Here is a 23839-nt window from a genome sequence, read left to right on the forward strand (position 1 = left end):
AAATCAGTGTTTGAATTTATATGCAAATGAGCTTGAAGAGTTGTGGTATAGCTGAAGCCTCTGTCACTCCAGCTCTATTCCCTGCTCAGGGATGCCTCTTCCTGCTTCACTGGCAGCTCCTTTGCCTGAAGTCACACAGCATAGCCATTTGCATATCAATTAAAATGCTAATTTCTTAGTAATGAAGGTACAGACTGGCCATGTAAAGGTATTGCTGGAGTTGTCTTTGAAAGCGCTGCACAAACAAATAGTTTGTGGTATGAAATCCTGCTGACCGATTCCCTTTAACGTTTTATTTTATATATTTAACGGTTAAATCTCTAATTTAGCACTCATGATTAATATGAGCGCTGTCCTACCTACTGTCCATGAAGGTGAATTGTGCCTCTCAATTATAGCCATGATCCACCATCTAGCTGCGGACAGGTCCACTCCATAGGAGTCACACTTTACCATTAAAAGTTTCAGGTAACATTGCTGAAGATCCACGTCTGCCGGGGTAGATCAAAAATCTGAATGGTGAAATCCTGCTGGGAGGATGTTCACAGAATAACATTGTCCATTTTATCTTATTATTGGACACTTTACACACCAGTCTCCTGTTTTATCCAGCTCCGCAAATATGTCACCCTAGAGTACACACCAGGCTTTTTAGGTAAGGCACATCCATAGCCAAAACTAACAATTCCTATGAGTGACCACCGGTTATTAGACTGTAGTGCAACCAAAGGTCCTCCTGAGTCTCCCTAGAATAAAGGAAAAGAACATTTCTTATTTATTATAAGATCAGCGTATTGGATTGGGTTAAAAAAAACAAACAAAACATATTCCTCAGATATTACTCCTCAATTAATAGTCTGCAAGAACAGGAGCAGCGCTCCTATTTGGTTGTAATAATGGGATCCCCCTAATGGGGCACATGTACTGCATATGATGGAGCCTGTACAGCAGCACATGGAAACTGAGCCATACAACCTCCTTGCATTGCTGTACATGTTCCATGCACGTGGCTCTGCTGTGTACATGCGACCCACGCAGGGTTTCTATGCTGCTGTATCGCATGTAGCCAGGACCATACCCACATACAGTAGACAATGGCCTCACAATTTTGCAGGTGAAATTTAGGTCTTAACAAATTTAATTTCATGAGGATTTCTGGGCTGGCTCAAAAGCGCATTATTTATTCCATGTGTGAACAATCCCTTCTACTAGCTAACATACAAGAGGGCACTCTACATTAAGATGCCATTACATTATTCATCAGGGTTGGTGGCATTAGCAAGGAAGGCGACCACAATGGCAGTTGCCTTTGGGTCCAAATTCTTAAAGTTTGAGAGAAAAAAGTAGCAGTGGCATCACCAAAATCAAAGATCCAGGGTAGTTGACTTGCCCTGGACTTTATTTTGCCGAGAGACATTTTGAACTGTATTTGCATCAACATGACGCCGATATAATTGGATCCCGTGGTGGAGCTGGGAGCAATAGGCCTTCCCCCACCTGCTCCGCCACTCTCCATCCTGTAGGCTCCTGTAGGGCTTTAGCCTACAAAACATGGCGTAGGCAGCACAATGATGTCACTACATTGTGCCGCCTGTGCTGGCCCTGTGTGAGTGAAGGGGGAGAAGAGAACTCAGTCACTCATAGTAAGTGAGTTATAAACTTTATTTATTTTTTTACTTTGGAGAGGACACTCATTACTTTTTAAAGTGTCACTAAGCAGTCATTAATACTTTCTAAAGGAGCACTCGGAGGACATTATTTGTTTTAAAACAACCCTCTACCTTGGGACCGAAAAGTGACTATACATTTCTCATGTAAGATCACCCTACATGTCCTCTATTTGTCTCCTGCTGCCTACTATGCTGATTTCAGTGTTCTTGTCCTCCTGCTTCCAAGATGGCCACCACAATGGCAAGGGGAGTGCAGTGAAAAGTATAAAGCACACCTCCCCTGCCTTATCTGTCCAACAGCACAGGTACAGCAAGGGAGGCGTGATTTAGACTTACCAAGCAGTCCTCATGCTGCTGCGGAGGCCATCTTGAAAACAAGAGGGAAGGAACACCGCTGTGATTGGAGGAAGCAGAGGAAGGCAAGTGGAGGGAACAAGGTAGCATGACTATACATGAGAAATGTATACTCACTTTTTGGTCCAAGTGTCACTTTTAAGGGGCAGTCGGGAGGCACTGAAGAGGAATTATTACTAGCTTACTTTCCTTACCCCAGGCACTGGCAGCCCACGCTACGCCACTGATCAGGGTTACAATGAACGTACCTGACATGAGTCGATTTTCCCCTCTATGTAACCAGCACAGATCATGGAAGGCTTTATAAGATATCCATACATCTGGTAACTGCTGCATAAAGTAGAATTGATGATTTTTATTTCTGCCTGTTGTAAAACCGACGATAAACTCCCTTTAGAAACAAGAAAAGAAAATTATACATTTCAGTCTACAACTTTTCAACGAGGATTTCTTTTGTTTGATGAAACATTTAGTTTTCTAACCTCCATCGGTAAGTGTTCCCCATCCAGATACATAACACGAAGAGTTGTCAGGAAACAAATCCAATGTATCCGGTAAGCATACTGTTCGGATATATGCCGTGAAGTTTACTGGAGTTAATAACCTGAGAAGTGCAATGTCATTTTGGTATTCTCCAATGGTGTAGTTCTCATGGAAAATTATATTTTGAAGCTTTAAACCAGACCCAGAAGTTAAAGAAATGGTTCCTAAGACGACTGTCCAAGAATTCACATCTCTGCTTCTGTGGAAACATAATGATATATGCTGCAGAAACATCGCCATTTTGATAAATTAAAGTGATAAGGGGTAAATGCTCATGTAGTGCATATAATGTGGATTTTCCATGTACAGTGGGTACGGAAAGTATTCAGACCCCTTTAAATTTTTCACTCTTTGTTTCATTGCAGCCATTTGGTAAATTCTAAAAAGTTAATTTTTTTCTCATTAAAGTACACTCTGCACCCCATCTTGACTGAAAAAAACAGAAATGTAGACATTTTTGCAAATTTCTTAAAAAAGAAAAACTGAAATATCACACGGTCATAAGTATTCAGACCCTTTGCTCAGTATTGAGTAGAAGCACCCTTTTGAGCTAGTACAGCCATGAGTCTTCTTGGGAATGATGCAACAAGTTTTTCACACCTGGATTTGGGGATCCTCTGCCATTCTTGCTTGCAGATCCTCTCCAGTTCCGTCAGGTTGGATGGTGAACGTTGGTGGACAGCCATTTTCAGGTCTCTCCAAAGATGCTCAATTGGGTTTGGATCAGGGCTCTGGCTGTGCCAGAGTTGTTCTGAAGCCACTCCTTTGTTATTTTAGCTGTGTGCTTAGGGTCATTGTCCTGTTGGAAGGTGAAGCTTCAGCCAAGTCTGAGGTCCAGAGCACTCTGGAAGAGGTTTTCATCCAGGAAATCTCTGTACTTGGCCGTATTCATGTTTCCTTCAATTGTAACCAGTCGTCCTGTACCTGCAGCGGAAAAAAAACCTCATAGCATGATGCAGCCACCACCATGTTTCACTGTTGGGATTGTACTGGGCAGGTGATGAGCAGTGCCTGTTTTTTTCCACATACACCGCTTAGAATTATCACCAAAAAGTTCTATCTTCGTCTCATCAGACCAGAGAATCTTATTTCTCATAGTCTGGGAGTCCTTCATGTGGTTTTGAGCAAACTCTATGCGGGCTTTCATATGTCTTACACTGAGGAGAGGCTTCCTTCGGGTCACTCTACCATAAAGGTCCGACTGGTGGATAGTTGACTTTGTGGAACTTTCTCCCATCTCCCTACTGCATCTCTGGAGCTCAGCCACAGTGATCTTGGGGTTCTTCTTTACCTCTCTCACCAAGGCTCTTCTCCCACGATTGCTCAGTTTGGCTGGATGGACAGGTCTAGGAAGACTTCTGGTGGTCCCAAACTTCTTCCATTTAAGGATTATGGAGGCCACTGTGCTCTTAGGAACCTTGAGTACTGCAGAAATTCTTTTGCAACCTTGAGCAGATCTGTGCCTTGCCACAATTCTGTCTCTGAGCTCCTTGGGCAGTTCCTTTGAGCTCATGATTCTCATTTGGTCTGACATGCACTGTGAGCTGTGAGGTCTTATATAGACAGGTGTGTGCCTTTCCAAATCAAGTCCTATCAGTTTAATTAAACACAGCTGGACTCCAATGAAGAAATAGAACCATCTCAAGGAGAATCACAAGGAAATGGACAGCATGTGACTTAAATATGAGTGTCTGAGCAAAGGGTCTGAATACTTATGACCATGTGATATTTCAGTTTTTCTTTTTTAATAAATTTGCAAAAATTTCTACATTTCTGTTTTTTTTCAGTAAAGATGGGGTGCAGAGTGTACATTAATGAGAAAATAAAAATGAATTTTTTAGAATTTACCAAATGGCTGCAATGAAACAAAGAGTGAAAAATTTAAAGGGGTCTGAATACTTTCCGTACCCACTGTAAATCTGCGTGCAAACAATCTGCAGCGTAATACAGTGGCAGCAAAACATTGCAGAAATTTTCAGCACGTAAACTCACCTGTGGTGCAGAGTTAAAATTTGCTAGATTTTATCTACTTTGGATTATAATTAATTGCAAATGCAATGCATAAGGTAAAATCCGCAGGAAAGTAAGCAACAATTTTTTTTCTACAGATTTTCTGGCAGATTAGCTGCAACAAATACACTATATGTACAAATAGTTATCCAAAATGCAGACAATCACTTCAAAATGCATAAAAAATGATGTGTGTGAATATTCCCTAAGGGTAATGTTCACACAGTTTCGTTGCCCTTTTTTCCCCGCAAGAAAAATGCAAACAATTGGGCTAAAAATGCTATTAAACTCAGAAAAAATGTGATTATTTTAGGCATTTTCTGATTTTTTTTATGCATGTTTTGTTGCTCAGCCTATGAGCTCAATGGAGAAAAATGTAGTAAAAACATTGAAAGTATTAACATCCTGCAGTTTTTAAAAAACACAACAAAGGTAAAAAACGCAAGTAAAAGAAATGCAGCATTTGCATAAGATTTTAAAAATCCCATTTATTTTCCTGCCACTGTAAAATGCTAAGTTTTTTCCTCCCTAAACTGATGGGAAAAAAAAAAGCACTGCAACATCTGAACAAGCCCTTGGGCTATGTTCACATATACCGTAGTTTTTAATGTGTATTTTAAAATGGATCTGCTCTAAAATTCACATTAAAAAAACTGTTGCAATTACTCTCTTGATATTGCTCATACAGCAAGCTTTTTCCAACAAGGTTTTGAAAACCTCGTGCAAAAAAGATGTGATGTGTCACACTTTTTGGTGCTGACGGAATCTGTTGCAAATTTGACACTCAAGTAATAAAGCCCCCCCCCTCAAAACAAACATAAAAGATCCGCCTCAAAACCTTTCACAAAAAAGCAACAGATCTGAAAACATCGTCAAAAATGACTGTTTTTTGACTAGGACTTCTTTTTTTATGCCTAAAAAAACCCTCTGCACGAGCCTGACATGATGAGGCGAGCCTACCCTAAGGGTGAATTCACATGATGCAGATTTCATTGGAGAAAATTTTGCAACTGTTCACTTCATCTGAAACAAAATTAATTTGGATGAATGGAGCTGAAATTTCTACAGCACACTCTGCAGCAAAGGTCACATTCATATGTTCAGTATTTAGTCAGTATTTTTCATTAGTATTTCTAAGTCAAAATCAGGAGTGGAATAATCAGAGGAAAAGTATAATAGAAAAACTTCACCACTTCTCTATTTTTCACCCACTCCTGGTTTTGGCTCACACATACTGATGTAAAATACTGAACATGTGAACGTGGCCTAAAACTCCCTCTAAGTAACTTGGAGAGAATATTGAGGCCGGTAGGGGCAGATTTGTAGTAGCTGAATATACTGGACTGATATTAATGACTGACATATGTTCTAATTATTAACTTACGATGAAAAACAGTGAGCAGCAGTCACGAGCCAGGAATTGCTAATGAGCGAGGCTCCACATCTATGATACCCGTTGTAGCGTAGACTGGCCTGCCAAGGCCAAGAACCAAATGCAGCCGCTGTTCCTCCTACTATTCTGGTTAATGCCGATGGACCTCCAACACCACAAGCTGTTGTAATAGGAAAATAAAAAAAAAATTAGAATTTATTTTATTTAGATTCAAAAATTCAAAAACGTAGAAGAACTCTGATACATTGTACAATGAGCGCCAGACATCTTTAGGATGGAGTTTCAATCTCTAAAGGTATGGTCAATTCATGTTTTTGAGATACATGAATATCCTTTATGTGACACTTTAAAAATTTTTTTTACCTACAGTGGTGTGAAAAAGTGTTTGCCCCCTTCCTGATTTCTTATTCTTTTGAATGTTTGTCACACTTAAATGTTTCAGATCACAAAACAAATTGAAATATTAGACAAAGATAACACAAAATGCAGTTTTTAAATGAAGGTCTTTATGATTAAGGTAAAAAGAAATCCAAACCTACAGGGCCCTGTGTGAAAACGTGATTGCCTTCCCCCTAAAACATAAATTAACTGTGGTTTATTAAATCTTTGCGAAGCGTAGTTCAATTTCCCTAGCCACACACAGGCCTGATTACTGCCACACCTGTTCTCAATCAAGAAATCACTTAACTAGGACCTGCCTGACAAAGTGAAGTAGACCAAAAGATCCTCAAAAGCTAGACATCATGCTGCGATACAATTTAGGAACAAGTGAGAAACAAAATAATTGAGATCTATCAGTCTAGAAAAGATTATAAAGCCATTTCTAAATCTTTGGGACTCCAGCGAACCACAGTGAGAGCCATTATCCACAAATGGCGAAAATATGAAAAGTGATGAACCTTCCCAGGAGTGGCCAGCCGATTAAAAATACCCCAAGAGCTCAGCGACGACTCATCCAAGAGGTCACAAATGACCCCACAACATAGAAAGAACTGCAGGCCTCACTTGCCTCAGTTAAAGTCAGTGTTCCTGACTCCACCATAAGAAAGAGCCTTTGTAAAAATGACATGCATGGCAGAGTTCCAAGACAAAAACCACTGCTGAGCAAAAAGAACATAAAGGTTCGTCTCAGTTTTGACAGAGAACATCTTGATGATCGCCAGACTTTTGGGAGAATACTCTGTGGACTGACGAGACAAAATTTGAACTTTTTGGAAGGTGTATGTCCCATTACATCAGGAGTAGAAATAACAGCATTTCAGAAAGGAACATCATACCAACAGTGAAATTGTTATGATCTGCAACATAAACTAGGGAAAGAAGGGGAGAGCTGTCCCTACAGTAAGACTAAGCTGAGTCCCTACGTTGTAGTGGGCAACCTGTTCCTTGTGAACAGACCCGCCTTCGTCCTCGGCTAGTCTGAACGGAGACCTATAGAGAAAGGGAGGGGTCCCTAAAAGAACTAAGGACTGGGACAAAAATGGGACACCTCCTAACAGAAGTTGTTGCAGAGCAAAAGATAAACTGACATATGTACTAGAGGTCCAGAGGACCAAGCAAACTAGAGATAGATAGGCACAAAAGCACCTGGCTAGAAAGACAGTCTAAACAACACTGAAGTCCAGCAAAGCCAGAAGGGCGGAGCTGGAATATATAGGAAGATGGTCACGTGACCGCAAAACACCAGATAGAAACAAAAACAAACAGGAGGGTTCTAACAAAAATATGGTGGTGGTATTCTGATATCCTGGGGCTGTTTTGCTGCTTCAGGACCTAGAAGACTTGCTGTGGTAAATGGAACCATGAATTCTGCTGTCTACCAAAAAGTCCTGAAGGAGAATGTCTGGCCATCTTTTCGTGACCTCAAGCTGAAGCGCACTTGGGTTATGCAGCAGGACAATGGTCCAAAACACACCAGCAAGTCCATCTCTGAATGGCTTCAGAAAAACAAAATTAAGACTTTGGAGTGGCCTAGTCAAAGTCCTGACCTTAATACGATTGAGATGCTGTGGCATGACCTTAAAAAGATGGTTCATGCTCGAAAACCCTCCAATGTGGCTGAATTACAACAATTTTGCAAAGATTAGTGGGCCAAAATTCCTCCAGAGAGTTATAAAAGACTCATTGCCAGTTATCGCAAATGCTTGATTGCAGTTGTTGCTGCTAAGGGTGGCCCAACCAGTTGTTAGGTTTAGGGGGCAATTCACACAGGGACCTGTAGGCTTGGATTTAGTTTTCCCTAAATAATAAAGACCTTCATTTAAAAACTGCATTTTGTGTTTATTTGTGTTATCTTTGTCAAATATTTAAATTTGTTTTGTGATCTGCAACATTTAAGTGTGACAAACATGCAAAAGAATAAGAAATCAGGAAGGGTGCAAACACTTTTTCACACCCCTGTATGCACATTAAAATTCCTTTAATTCTGGACAACCACTTCCATTAATGATTAATGATACTACCATGAAGTTTTAACAGTTTTCACAGGAGTACTGGATAGTAAAAGCTAACCATAAGTTACTAAGAATTAGAATAGCATTAATAAGTTAGAATTTCGGCGAAAAACATGAATACCATCCCTGTCAGAAAGTCACCACTTATAAATTAACTTTTATTATGTTCTTTATGAAATAAGTAATCATAGCAATCTAAAGCCAAACAAATTTGAATCACGATCCACAAATAGAGCTCCATTCAGTTGTATGATGCTATATTGACACATATAGGCACTGTCCACATTACTCTGCTGTGTACATAGTAGATGGCTGTAGAGAATTGGCAACTGACTTTTATAAGATAAATCAGAATATTGTAAGCTATAGGCAGCACAGAATTGACACCACAGAACTTGTAGCGTAGCTACCGGGGGGAGGAGGGGGTCAGAGGAGGCGGTCACCCCAGGCCCCACGCTCTGAGGGGCCCACCCGGAGCTATGCTAGTATATCTGTATACAGATGTAATATATCTGTATATCTGTAATACAGTTCCATTCTGGGTCAGAGCAGGGAGACTCAATGTCCCTGCACTGCCAAGCGGCCTCTATGGTGCCCTTGAGCAGGAGAGCTGGGCCCCCCATGCCAAAATCAGGCCCCCTGCCTGTCACTGCAAGTTGATGAGAGAGGGAGTGTGACGCTCCCTTTCCCATCCCTCTGCGTCTGACGACACTGACAGCGGGCGCGATAACGTCATCACTTGGCGACCGCTGTCCTGAGATGAGGGGGCGATCGGAGCAGCAGGGGAGCGAGGAGTAGAGGTAAGTATTGAATTTATTTATTTTTTATGGGGACTGCATTATACTATTTAGAGTCTGCCTGTGGGGGTGCATTATACTATATAGAGTCTGCCTATGGGGAATGCTTTATACTATATAGAGTCTGCCTATGGGGAGTGCTTTATACTATATAGAGGCCTATGGGGGTGCATTATACTATTTAGAGTCTGCCTATGGGGGTGCAGTATGCCATATAGAGTCTGCCTATGGGGGTGCATTATATTGTATGGAGGCCTATGGGGAGTGCATTATATTGTATGGAGGCCTATGGGGGTGCATTATGCTACAGAGGCCTATGAGGAATGTATTATACTATATAGAGTCTGCCTATGGGCAGTGCATTATGCTATATAGAGGCCTATGGGGAGTGCATTATACTATATAGAGGCTTATGGGGAGTGCATTATACTATATGGTTGCCTATGGGGAGTGCATTACACTACATAGAGGCCTATGGGAAGTTCATTATACTATATAGAGGCCTATGGGGAGTGCATTATGCTATATGGAGGACTATGGGGAGTGCATTATACTATGTAGAGTCTGCCTATGGGAGTGCATTATGCTATATAGAGGCCTATGGGGAGTGCATTATACTATATAGAGGCTTATGGGGAGTGCATTATACTATATGGTGGCCTATAGGGAGTGCATTACAGTATATGGAGGACTATGGGGAGAGCATTATACTATATGGAGGCTATTTAGGGGGTCATCATACAGAGTGGGGATTACAGTGAGGGCCATTATACAGTGTGGGCGATAATGTGGGGTGTTTGTATAGTGTGGGGGCCATCATACAGTGTTGGAACCATTCGTTTGGGGGCTACTAAGAGGCTAGTATGCTGTGTGGGGGTACTATACAGTGAGGGGGCATTATACTATGTATAAGAGAGCAATCATACTGTGTGTAGGAGAGCATCATACTGTGTAGAGGGGACATGGTCGACAGCCAGTATCTGTTTAAGAACAGTTGCTGTGTGCTACTTGGTGCGTGGAGGATGTGGAGACAAATGAACAGGCAGGAGCAGATTAAGATTAACATTTAGAAGGGAACAGGGGAGAGTTAGGTGAGGGAAGTGAGGTGATAGGCTTGTCTAAACAGATGTATTTTTAAAGCACGTTTGAAGACATGGGGGCTAGAAATTAGTCGAATTGTTTGGGACAGTGCATTCCAGAAAACTGGCGTGGCACGAGAGAAGTCTTGGAGACGGAGGTGTGAGGTTCGGATTAAGGAGGAAGTTAGTCTCCGATCAGTTGCAGAACGGTGGGCACGGGGGGGGGGGGGGGGGGGGTGATAGAAATGAGGCAAGAGATATAGGGCAGTGCAGAGCTGTGGAGAGCAATGTGGGTGAGAGATGAGTTTGTATTTTATTCTGTGGTGAATGGGTAACCAGTGCAACGACTGGCACAGGGTAAAGGCGACGGTGAAGCGGCCTGATAGAAATATGACCCTGGCTGCTGCATTCAGAAGGGTTTGGAGAGGGGAGAGTTTGTTTAGAGGGAGACCGATTAGATGAGAGTTGCAGTACTCCAGACGAGAGTGAATAAGAGCGACAGTAAGAGTTTTTGCAGAGTCAAAGGTAAGAAAAGGTCGGATTCTGGAGATGTTTTTAAGGTGCAGGTGACATGAGCGAGTGAGTGATTGTATATGTGGAATAAAGGAAAGTTGTGTGTGAAATATGACTCCCAAGAGAGCGAGCTTGCTGCTTGGGAGTTATGGTGGCACCATCTAAGGAAATTGAAAAGTCAGGTATAGGTAGGTTAGTAGATGGAGGAAAAACAAGGAGTTCAGTTTTGGTATCTATCAATATATGGTCACCATATGGCGGTAATATCAGTGTTGGTCTTTGTATAGAGATTATTTTTAGTAACAGCGCGGTCATCTGCTGAGGTTCTGCATCCACTATCTGAGTGTGCCACCATAGTTGTAATCAATGTTAACTGGTCAGGGGTCCACTCAGAAGTTTTGCCCCCCCCCCCCCCCCCCAAACCAAAACCCTAGCTACGCCTCTGCATAGGCACAGATTATCTACCGCCTTAGTCAGGTATGGCTTTGAAATATTTACTGATCCAGACGATTTTTTTCTCACTTATCGTCCAAGTGCAGTCTGTATACAATCGTTTTTTTACAGCAGCTATTAATCATTTACAGTTTCATATGTTACAGAATTTCAGTGTATCAATAAAGATCGGGAGGCTATACTGTGGCTCCATTTGGCATCCAATTTATCTTTTTTTACACACTCATAGACTTGAATGGTTGAATATCATGCGATTTACGGAAGAAACTAGTGCGTGCTTGGATTTTTTCACCCCTAGATTCGGTCAGTGAAAAAAAAAAAATCACTGAAAAGCACTGCCCCATTGAATAACATTGTGTCTGAGTGCTGTCCGTTTTTTTCACAAACAGCACTCGGACTAAAAATATGATCTTACAAAGAAAAACACTTCTCACAACACCTAGCACCATCCGCAGCCTTCATCCAGATGTTCTTCTCTCACTCACACAGCACTGTGATGATCAGCATCTACATTTTGCACACGTGAATACACAATGCTATTCCTTTGTAATATGTCCTCCACTCAGTGCTGCCTGAAGGCACAGATCTACCGCTCCTACACACGTGGTCAAAATTGTTGGTACCCCTTTAATGAAAGAAAAACCCACAATGGTCACAGAAATAACTTTTGAATCTGACAAAAGTAATAATAAAGTAAAAATTTATGAAAATGAACAAATGAAAGTCAGACATTGCTTTTCAACCCTGCTTCCACAGAAGTAAAAAAAAATTAAACTCATGAAATCGGCCTGGACAGAAATGATGGTACTCCAGAAAATAATGTGACAAAAGGGACATGTTAAATCAAGTTGTGGCCACTAATTAACATCACAGGTGTCTACAATCTTGTAATCAGTCAGTGGGCCTGTATATAGGGCTACAGATACTCACTGTGCTGTTTGGTAACATGGTGTGTACCACACTCAACATGGACCAGAGGAAGAAAAGGAAAGAGATGTCTCAGGAGATTATAAAGAAAATTATAGACAAGAATGTTAAAGGTAAAGGTTATAAGACCATCTCCAAGCAGCTTGATGTTCCTGTGACTACAGTTGCACATATTATTCAGAAATTTAGGATCCATGGGACTGCAGCCAACCTCCCTGGACGTGGCCACAGGAAGAAAATTGATGACAAATCAAAGAGACGGATAATACGAATGGCAACAAAAGTGCCCAGGATAACTTCTAGAGAGATTAAAGGTGAACTTCAAGCTCAAGGAACATCAGTGTCAGATCGCACCATCCGTCCTTGTTTGATCCAAAGTGGACTTCATAGGAGACGACCAAGGAGAACACCATTGTTGAAAAAAAAATCATAAAGCCAGACTGGAATTTGCCAAACTACATGTTGACAAGCCACAAAGCTTCTGGGAAAATGTCCTATGGACAGATGAGACAGAAATGGAAGTTTTTGGCAAGGCACATCAGTTCTATGTTCACAGACGGAAAAATGAAGCATATCAAAAAAAGAACACTATCCCTACTGTGAAACATGGAGGAGGCTCTGTTATGTTCTGGGGCTGCTTTGCTGCATCTGGCACAGGGTGTCTTGTATCTGTGCAGGGTACAATGAAATCTCAAGACTATCAAGGGATTCTAGAGAGAAATGTGCTGCCCAGTGTCAGAAAGCTTGGTCTCAGTCGCAGGTCATGGGTCTTGCAACAGGATAATGACTCAAAACACACAACTAAAAACACCCAAGAATGGCTAAGAGGAAAACATTGGACTATTCTGAAGTGGCCTTCTATGAGCCTTGACCTAAATCATATTGAGCATCTTTGGAAAGAGCTGAAACATGCCGTCTAGAAAAGGCAACCTGAAAACACGAGACAACTGGAGCAGTTTGCTCATGAGGAGTGGCCAAAATACCTGTCGAGAGGTGCCGAAGTCTCATTGACAGTTACAGGAATCGTTTGATTGCAGTGATTGCCTCAAAAGGTTGTTCAACAAAATATTAAGTTAAGAAGAACCATCATTTTAATTTTTTTAAAAATTCTGTGGAAGCAGGGTTGAAAAGCAATGTCTGACTTTCATTTGTTTATTTTCATAGATTTTTAATTTATTATTACTTTTGTCAGATTCAAGTTATTTCTGTGACCATTGTGGGTTTTTCTTTCATTAAACGAAGGGTACCAACAATTTTAATGCAGAGGCCTTCGGTAAGTAGCAGTTTTATGTATGAACACCAGGTGGCGCCACAGTAAAGTCTTTCAAACAATCTACTAAGAACATAATAAAACAATAATTTTGCACATTTTACTGGAATGTGTTAAACTATAGTAATATGCGTCATAGTGACTTTGTTCTAAATTGTAAAAATTAATGTAGTATACATTAATGACTCACTATGTTTCCTTTATACAAATCTATACCATTTACTGGATTGATCTCAAAGGGAATTCTGTCAGCAGTTTTTTGTTATGTAATCTAAGAGCACCATGATGTAGGGGCTGAGATTCAAGTGATGTGTCACTTATTGGGCTGCTTGCTGTAGCTACCTTCTGCAGATCTAGCAGTGCTCAGAATACTGAGCCCTGTATAACACCTCCCACATCACTAATTGGCAGCTTTCTGTGTACACTGCATAGGCAGGAAGCGCTAATCAGTGATGGGGGGCGGGGTTATAAAGAGTAGGAGGACTGTAGGGCAGGAGACACCTAGTCCTCTAATGATAATCTCCTGCTGATAGAACACTGATTTTATTGAAACAGCAACACACAACCTAATAAGTCACACAATATGAGAATCAGATACTCAGGGTCTCTGTCCCTACATCACATCATGTTGCTCTCGGATTACATGACAAAAACCTGCTGACAGATTACCTTTAACAGTTGAGCTACGGCTAGTTGTGGTGTAGACAACTGCAAAATTGAAAGCTGGGAAGAATGGTGTCAATTTTAAAACTTATTGAGTGTGACCCCAACCTATATGCAATAAATACACACCTGTTGTATTCGATACATTGGCCGGAATATTGGTGGCATTGATTGTAGCTGAAAATAAGACCGGTGGGAAAAGTTGTTAAACATGTATAAATAGTGTAGCGTTAGCTAAGTAACTGAGACCCTAACATTGTCATGTACCATAACAGATGAACTATGCAGCTCTGATGTGAACGCTATCTATAGGATACTTTCATTTGTTAACTCTTTATAGATTTAGTGAGAGTTGTATATGACAATGGTTTTTACCAGGTATAATATGCAAATTGCCTCTTCAGAGAAAAAGAGGACTTGTACTCTATAGCGCCACCTATTGGAAGCAGCAATCCTACAAGTTACAATCAACCCTTTAACGAGTCTTGCAATATGACTTACGATAAAAGCCAAATCAGAATCTCAATTTGCAGACACTGTGTTTCGGGCTGTTGGCCCTCGTCAGTGCAAAGTATGAGAACTGATTTGGCTAGGTGAGAGGCTCTGGACTAGGTATAAGAAATTGGAAAGTGAATGTGCATGTGTTGCAACAGGTCTATTGAAGGTTGGGACCAGTAAATCCATGAGATTCCACACTATTGTGTAAAAAAGTAACAAGCATGTAAGACATGGCGAGAGCGTGAGTGTCAGACATGGCGAGAGCGTGCGTCTCAGACATGGCGAGAGAGTGCGTGTCAGACATGGCGAGAGCGTGCGTGTCAGACATGGCGAGAGAGTGCGTGTCAGACATGGCGAGAGCGTGCGTGTCAGACATGGCGAGAGAGTGCGTGTCAGACATGGCGAGAGCGTGCGTGTCAGACATGGCGAGAGAGTGCGTGTCAGACATGGCGAGAGAGTGCGTGTCAGACATGGCGAGAGAGTGAGTGTCAGACATGGCGAGAGCGTGTGTGTCAGACATGGCGAGAGCGTGCGTGTCAGACATGGCGAGAGCGTGCGTGTCAGACATGGCGAGAGAGTGCGTGTCAGACATGGCGAGAGCGTGCGTGTCAGACATGGCGAGAGAGTGCGTGTCAGAGATGGCGAGAGAGTGCGTGTCAGACATGGCGAGAGAGTGCGTGTCAGACATGGCGAGAGCGTGCGTGTCAGACATGGCGAGAGAGTGCGTGTCAGACATGGCGAGAGCGTGCGTGTCAGACATGGCGAGAGCGTGCGTGTCAGACATGGCGAGAAAGTGCGTGTCAGACATGGCGAGAGCGTGCGTGTCAGACATGGCGAGAGCGTGCATGTCAGACATGGCGAGAGCGTGCGTGTCAGACATGGCGAGAGCGTGCGTGTCAGACATATTGTGTGTGTTATACATACTGCTTTATATCATTATGTATTCAATAAACTGGGTCTGAGTGCAATACAAGACACAGCCGATGGACAAGAAGGGTGCTGTTTCTGGGGGAAAAGCAGTGGGTTAATAGTGACTCATAATAGGTTGTTAGTAGTGTATAGTATACACACCTGGAGAGGTCTGAACAGGGATCTGAGTAGTTGCACTAAGTGCCACACTGCTCGGTACTGGAAAAGGAAAGGAGTGAGAAGACATTATGATTATTTTGAAGCTAGAGTAACATGTGATGGTCACATTTGATGCTGTTTTATTTGTGAAGGAACGGTATAAGACTTGTTATATGTGTAATCACTTGGGATTAGGCCTGATTATTTTAATTAGCAATGTTAAGTGTGTTATGTAATTCCATCACTAATGAATGCATTTATTAGGCCTCATTCGGTCATCAGTTTTTTTGACCTACGAGAAAAACGGACTGTGATTGTGTTTTCATTGGCTGTAAGCCATAATCATCAACATTAACAGAAATAAACACTTGAAATAGATCACTCTGTTTATAATGACTATATATAATATGAATTTCACTTTTTGTATTGAAGAATAACTTTTTGATGATATTCTAATTTAGTGAGAAGCACTTGCATGTGTTACTTTGTATTGTATTAATTGTTTGTACATGTCCCCACTTAATTGTAAAGTGCTACGGATTATGTTGCTGCTATATAAATTATTATTTATTATTAATTAGCAAACTTGAACGTGTGATCCTTTGATATCTTATTCTATATACTTCTTCTTCAATACATAACTTCTGTATGGAAGTATATAGTGTAAATGATGGTTACCTATGAAGCACAGCTTGTGGCTAGGCTTGACAAGAGTACCAAGATGGTAGCAGTGGGGAACCTCATTAGAACTTTTGGCTGCCATGTAGGTCACCCATTGATGCGACCGCAGGGTGACGATGAAAGACGGTGGGTGCGCACGTTGGTGATATTTTCTTTTAAATGCGGCTGTCAGAGATTGACAACGGCATCCAGATGGTGAAACAGAAGCTCTTTTCGCTACTTTTACAGACATACTGGCTGTGTAACACAGACAGCACCTGCCGTATGTGGAGTGAGCTTTGCCAGTGTGGAGGTATACAGTAGGTACGTCCATATGCACCAAATGGAATATGCTCATTTGTCCAAAAGTTGTCACCCACATCCACTGAATAAATATGCAAAGCTTATGGCCCCCATACACATTGGATAAAATCAGGCCGCAGCAGCTGACTATCTAATGTGTGTGGGGGCTCCCTTCTCTCCCCTGACAGATGATGTCAGGGAAGAGAAGAAACCAGCAGTTACAATTTCAATCCTCGATCCTTTTTTTTCAGAGGTACTGAGCCGCAGCACTAGGTGTCTGGCAGTAGCTTTCTCCTTTCTCCCCATTGAAAACACATGAATCTGCCAGCAGTTATTACAGGTAAATAAGCTGTGGGGACTCTTCAATGGAGTTAAATCATGCTGACATGTTGAAAATGTGTGAGGTGAACAGATTAGTGATCACAAGTGTCCTAGAAGAATCATTTACAATGGTTCTATCTGTACAATCATATACAATCCACATAATTACATCAAAATCTGGATCCTCATAAGTGTTAGAACCCAGCTTTACATATCAAACACAGGAATGGGGTCTAGGGTACTCCTATATAGAGTAGAGGGCGAGATGTTGAACTCAAATGATATGTTTTATAGGACTTGTGTATTTGTATGTAAACTTGGTTCAATTACTTCAAGGACTCATATAAAAAGCATGTGAGTCCTACAAACTCCACCCACACTGAGTGATTGACAGCATCAGTTTGTATATGTGTAGTGCTTCACAGGGCCAGGACGAGGGGTAGGCACCCGCCTAGGGCGCTATCTCCTGCCTCCCCGAGGGGGGGTGCACTTTGGGGGGAAAAAAAAGTGACATTGCTGAATACTTGCGGCAGCCCGGCACCTTCCTCTGGCCGCAGGCATTCAGCACACTGATGGGCGGGGTGCAGGCACAGAGATGAGCGGTGTCAGTCTTTGACTGTGCCCCGGCCGTTGCTCCATCCATTCTCTCAGTTGTATTTGCATCTATCAGACATGAATACAGCTGCAGTGAGTGCCTCCCATCACAGGAAGAGACCAGCTGTAATCATTCCCCTGCTCTGTCGGGAACTCCATCAGCGTGCAAGCTACTTCCAGCCTGCACCCTATTGATGACGCTGCACGCAGGGGATGTCAGATGGCACAATGCTTCCTAGAAGAGGAGATGGAGGCTGTGCTGGATTAGATTAGTAAAGTTTTTTTCTTTTTTTTTTTAATATTAGTTTGCTAATGCTGTGGGGACATACCTTCACTACATGAAAACATCACCAGAATCACCATCAGTACAGGAATATGACACAAGAAACACCATATTAGTTTGCCAATAAATTGGAGACATACCAAGAGGGGCTGGCTGTGGAGACATGCCAAGAGGGGCTGGCTGAGAGGACATGCCAAGAGGGGCTGGCTCTTCAGACATACCAAGAGGGGCTGGCTGTGGGGACATAGTAAGAGGGGCTGGCTGTGGGGATATAGCGCCTGTTGGAGATGCCACATGCAGGGGATGTTAGATGACACAATGCTTCATAGAAGAGGAGACTGAGGCTGTGCTGGATGGGAGCCTGGAATAGGTTAGTAAAAGTTTTTTTTTATTTTTCTTATATTAGTTTGCCAATGAATTGGGGACATACCAAGAGGGGCTGGCTGTGAGGACATGCCAAGAGAGGCTGGCTCTTCAGACATACCAAAAGAGTCTGGCCTAGGGGATATAGCAAGAGGGGCTGGCTGTGGGAATATAGCGCCTGTGGGAGATGCCGCATGCAGGGGATGTCAGATGGCACAATGCTTCATAGAAGAGGAGACGAAGGCTGTGCTGGACAGGAGCCTGGATTAGGTTAGTAAAAGTTTTTTTTATTTTTATTATATTAGTTTTTCAATGTTGTGGGGACATACCTTCACTACATGAATACATCACCAGAATCACCATCAGTACAGGAATACGACACAAGAACCACCATCAATAGAAGAATATGGCACCACAACCACCATCAGTACAGGAATACGCACAAGAACCACCATCAGTACAAGAATATGGCACCACAACCACCATCAGTACAAGAATATGGCACCACAACCACCATCAGTACAGAAATACGGCACCAAAACCACTATCTGCTTTGTTGCCAACTGTATTTGCATGATGGACATAAAAACCATCATAGGTATCCCTTTATCTTATCACTTCATCATACATATACCTTTTTCTATAATGGGGTCTGTTTAGTTTCCATTAGTGTATCTGCAAATGCTGGACACCTTAATTGAAACCATTATAGTCAACTTATATTAGTTTCCATGACTATTCTTGTGTCTGACATATAAAATATAGGATGTCAGGGATGAATTTCAACATTTGTCCCTGGTATTGTGCAAATGGTTCCCAAACAGTGAATGGTCTATATCTAATTATGAAATTGCACTTGCTGTTGAGTTTCATTTCTAAAGTATATCACTTTTTTTTTTTTGCTAGTAATTTTTGGTGAAAAGGTTAACAATTCTAGTGGAAGTGGTTGTCAGAGCTTGTTACCTGACCCAGTGGAGGGGGAAGGGGGTTACGTTAGGAGTCCTTTTACCTTAGTCTCTGACCCATTCCTTTACTTGGGGGGCTGAGGGTTCATGGTAGGTGGGGGAGCATCAGCTCCATCTGCCTGGGGCACCAAAATACCTCGTACTGGCCCTGGTGCTTCATGTGGGCAGGAGGAGCAGGACTCACAGGCTTTCTCCATGACTCAGAGCAACTATTCAATAATGTTTACATGCAATTAAATAATAGAATAATATATTTTTCTGGGCTCAGGATCTTTCATATGTTGTTTCTCATGTACAAGAGCATAGGGACTGACACATTAACTTTCAATTATCCATAAAATATGGTAGGTCCTATCATTTTAGTGCTCATATTTTTAACAAAAGAGGTAAAAGTTTCAAAAACGATTTTACAGCCATCCTGACTTCGATTTTTAATGTAATTACCCCAGTCTCATCAGGTATAAGAGATCTATTTAATAGTGAATGTAGATAGTGGTGTGCAATCTGGTGAGAGATCCCCACTGATGGAGAGTAATTGCACATGCTATCTGCTTTATGCCAATGGTCAGGACTATGACAAGCACCGCCTTGAAATCTGGAAATCCCAGCAGTCAGAGCCCCATGAATCAATAACTTATCTTACCATACAACATAGCATGAATGTTGGCAGCGGATCATTCAGGATACTCTCAAAGCGTGTTGACAACAGAAAAAAGCTTTAATTAGCTATAAACAGGTTCAGATATGATAAGATATGTATATTCCTGATTCCACAAAGCCTAAGTGTCTCTGTGCAGCATCAGCAGGCTGCTTCTTCTCTAATGTACAGACACAGGAAACTGAATACAGTTGTGGCACCCAGCTGAAATGGAGCCACAGATCCTAGAGGGGTGCAATAACGGATTCCTCCACAAGAGGCCCCCCCACAGCATACACACACCTCCACCTTCCACCTCAGACCACTAGAGGGAGCCCGTTAGGGATATAAATAGGGAAGGTGGAGCTAGGCAGTGAGTTCCTCTGGAGAGTTCAGCAAGTACAGACCTGAATACAGAGTCGAGCTCAGTCTAGTCTGGAGTCTACAGAGAGTCAAGTCTGAGAGAGGTCAGCCTGCAGTGGAGCCTAGTCCAGACGCAGTTGTAGCTCAGTTAGAGCTCTAGGTGTGCCGGCGCCATAAGATCGGTGAAGCGTGGCAAGCTGCCGCTAGTGTGTATAGCCTAGTGAGGGCCCGAGCGTGGCCGAAGGCGAGTGGAAAGTGAGTAGCATTGGGGGCAGAGGAGCTGTACAAGCTCACCCCAGAAAGCATATACCGGACACCGGGTCCGAGCTTACCCGGGATCTCTAGGACCCAGTAGGACATAACTGGTATCCCTGGAAGACTTCAAGTCCCAGGATCACCTAAGAGCTGATAAGTAACAGAGCCAGGAGTCACGGAGGCCCCGCAAACTGGGAGTGCGTGCTCCAAGAGAAGGTCCTACCACAAAGTCAGCTGGTGCAGTACAGAAACCAGGTTAGGCCTAGCTCCAGGCAGGTCAGAAACTTACCACACAAAGGCAAGAAACAGGAGGCCCTACACCCGCTCACTGGGGAGGATCCTGATATGCACCCTTCACCCTACAGTGCTCCGGGACGTGCCTGAATTTCCATCGGTAAAAGGTACTGAAGTGACTATCGTGTCTGTCCCTGTTCTTGCTCTGACCCGGCTGGGTCCCATCTGTCCTGCATCCTTAAACCTCCGCTGCCCTGAGGCGTAGCACCACCTGTGGGGAGCTATACCACGCAAGCGGCCTTAACACCGGCCTCAGTGGGCTGCCGCAGCGCTGGTGATTCTCACCAGACACCACAGGTGGCGTCACGAACTTAGTAACATAATCATCCACCCTTTTAAAAGAGAGACCCAGGGTACGGCCCCGGGAGCTGACCACCATGACATCCCCCAGGGTCAGGCCGTAACGAGGCCCGGGCACCGAGTACTCCCCATTCTTCTCCCCTGGGCTCTACATTCTCTTTCCTGGCGTCACGAACAGGATTCCATGCCCGCTGCAATGACGGAGTGTTATGCCCGTTGCCACCGGGTACTGTGCGCCTTTAATTAAAAACTGTATATGTTAAACTGTTGTGAAGATTGCTGCCATTGTTGGGCCGCCGAGCAAGAAGAAGGGCGTAACAGCGGGAAACAGAGGGGCGTACCTGCAAAAGCGCGCGAAGCCTCGGACACGCCCCACGCCTCGACGTCAAACCAGGAAGCGCCAGGTCCTGGAAGGAGCGTCGCTGAACGCTCTGACGTAGGACGCAAGCGACGCAAGGTCCTGAAGACGACCGTCACCTGCGGAGCTGCGGCCTACCAGAAGAAAAGAAGGTAGGCCACGGTTCGCTAAGGGGGCGTCAGAATGTCCGAGGAACAGCACGACGCCGGAATACTGGTTAACGGCCCTGATGTTCAACCCGCACCCGACGCCGGGCAGGCCAAGGCGGCTGCTCCACCAGCAGCGCCTGTAACTCCTGTCATCCCCATAACTCTACCGTACATTCCTGGAGCAAAGTGGCTCCCCCAGTACAACGGCAAACCAGATACCCTGTCTGGATTCAAACGGAAGATATGCGGTATCTTGGACAAGTACTCTATGACAGGCAAGCAGAGGGCAGCTGTTGTATTAGGACAACTGACTGGTGCTGCGGAACGGGAAGTGGAAACATGGTCGGCCGCAGACCAGGAGTCAGTGTCCGCAATCTTTAAAAAGCTACAGACTGTTTTTGAGGATCATACTGAGGCGGACCTCCCGATGAGGTTCTATAACTGTTCCCAACAGCCGGAGGACAATGTTCGGGACAATGCCTGGCGTCTACAAGGGGCCCTGCGGGCTCTGAAACAGGTTAGTCCGACCAGCATCGAAAATGAAAACAAAATGCTGAAGAAACAGTTTGTCCGGGGACTGAAGTCTCCAGAGGAGAGCAGGTCTGTGCGTTGGTGGTCCTTAGATCATCCAGATGCCACCTTTGACAATCTTAAGGACATGGCTATAAAAGGACTGCAGCCCCTGGAAACAAATCCCATCCAATGTTACCAGGGTGGGGCTACCCCAGTGCCTGCTACACCCACCTTTTCCCCAGTGGCTGCTGAAGCCAAGGTTCCAGCAACGTCCCCTAGAGAGCTGGACAGTCTGCGCTCTGAAGTGCGCCACTTGAGCAAAACCCTGACCACTGTGCTGAGTTCTCTGCAGCTGCGGACGGAGCCTGAGGAAGGAGGGAAAATCCTGTTAGCCAATAGCCCTGAGGATGTCCCCTGGATGCGAAGGAGGAGGACAACACCACCCTCTACGAGGATCAGTGACCAGCGCCGTCCACAGAAGGACCCTACCTGCTACCGCTTCCGCAAGACCGGACACACCGCCCAGAATTGTCCTTTAAACGAGAAAACCCTGGGGCTGAGGGCCGACACCCAGGAATAACTCAGCCAGGCCCCTCAGACTGGTACAACAGGTTCGTCGGAGGAAGACCTTTCCTGTCCATTGTGCTGGATGGCATCCCGACGCACGCTCTGCTGGACACAGGATCTCAGGTAACCATAATGCCTGACGTCCTCTACAAGAGGTTCTGGTCCATGGGCGACCTAAGTCCGCCAGCTCCAAATCTTTCTGTTTATGCCTCAAATGGACCCCCCGTAACCTAATCGGGGTTAAGAATGTGACAGTGAAGGTGGGGAGAGTGGAGCTGAAGGACCAGGGACTAATTGTAGTAGAGACTAATCCTGATGATACCAATCCGTATATGGTACTAGGCACTAACATAGTTGGTAACTGTTTGGGAGAAGTTGTGTTCTTACTCCAACAGATAGCTGACACTGCCAGACCAGGACAGAGGAGGGCGCTGCAGAAGTAGATCCGAGTCCTGATGTACCAACAGCAAGTAAGGTTAACAGATGGTGAAATCGGTAATGTGCGGGTGACGGACCCCATACCCATTGTGATCCCCCCAATGAGTGAAATGCTTATCTGGTGTAGAGCCGCCATAGGTCTTAGAGGACAGAGCTACCAGGCGGTAGTAGAACCCCTTTGCTCCGAGCACAGACCCACGCTCTTAACCGCCAGAGGAGTGGTGGATGTACGCAATGGGAGGGTGCCCGTCCGTCTTCTCAACTGTGGGGAAGATGAGGTCAGATTGCCACGTTATGCCACTGTTGCAAAATTACATGCTGTAAATAACAACTGCATTCACATAGCGGAGTCATTAACCTCACCAGACGAAGTGGAGGATGATGACCCTTCAACCCAGGTGGAGGATTGTTGTCAACAGCTCCATGTTGGGACAGACACCACTCCTGCCCATCAGAAACAGGGTGTACACAGGGTGGTTCAAGAATACACGCAGGTGTTCAGTAAACATCCACTTGACTTCGGGAGGATTAAGGGGGTTCAACATCATATCCCCACAGGTGACCATCCACCCATCAAAGAACATTACAGGCCTATACCACCAGCTCACTACCAGAAGGCAAAGGAGATGCTGCACGACATGAGAAAGGCGGGGGTGGTAAGGGATAGTTGTAGTCCCTGGGCAGCTCCCCTAGTGCTAGTTAGGAAAAAGGATGGGAGCATGAGAATGTGTGTAGATTACCGACAAGTAAATCGCATTACACATAAAGATGCATACCCTTTACCA

General features: G+C 43.9%; 1 protein-coding gene across 1 annotated transcript in view; it reads right to left on the minus strand.

The window, feature by feature from the left end:
- Nucleotides 1–388: 388 nt before the first annotated feature.
- The window catches only part of LOC141171480 (transmembrane protease serine 11B-like protein), a 71446-nt gene continuing 47995 nt past the window's right edge, over nt 389–23839 (minus strand). Inside the window, exons 6-11 of the mRNA XM_073655210.1 lie at nt 15695–15751; nt 14255–14302; nt 5962–6130; nt 2507–2766; nt 2273–2415; nt 389–746 (exon numbers count right to left, since the gene is read on the minus strand). Of these exons, the coding sequence (XP_073511311.1) occupies nt 585–746; nt 2273–2415; nt 2507–2766; nt 5962–6130; nt 14255–14302; nt 15695–15751 (839 nt within the window). The 3' untranslated portion in view covers nt 389–584. The remainder of the gene's footprint in view (nt 747–2272; nt 2416–2506; nt 2767–5961; nt 6131–14254; nt 14303–15694; nt 15752–23839) is intronic.

Source organism: Phyllobates terribilis, unplaced genomic scaffold, assembly GCF_046119375.1.
Source record: "Phyllobates terribilis strain yellow unplaced genomic scaffold, ASM4611937v1 Scaffold_1__5_contigs__length_1240528914, whole genome shotgun sequence".
Taxonomy (NCBI): Eukaryota; Metazoa; Chordata; class Amphibia; order Anura; family Dendrobatidae; genus Phyllobates; species Phyllobates terribilis.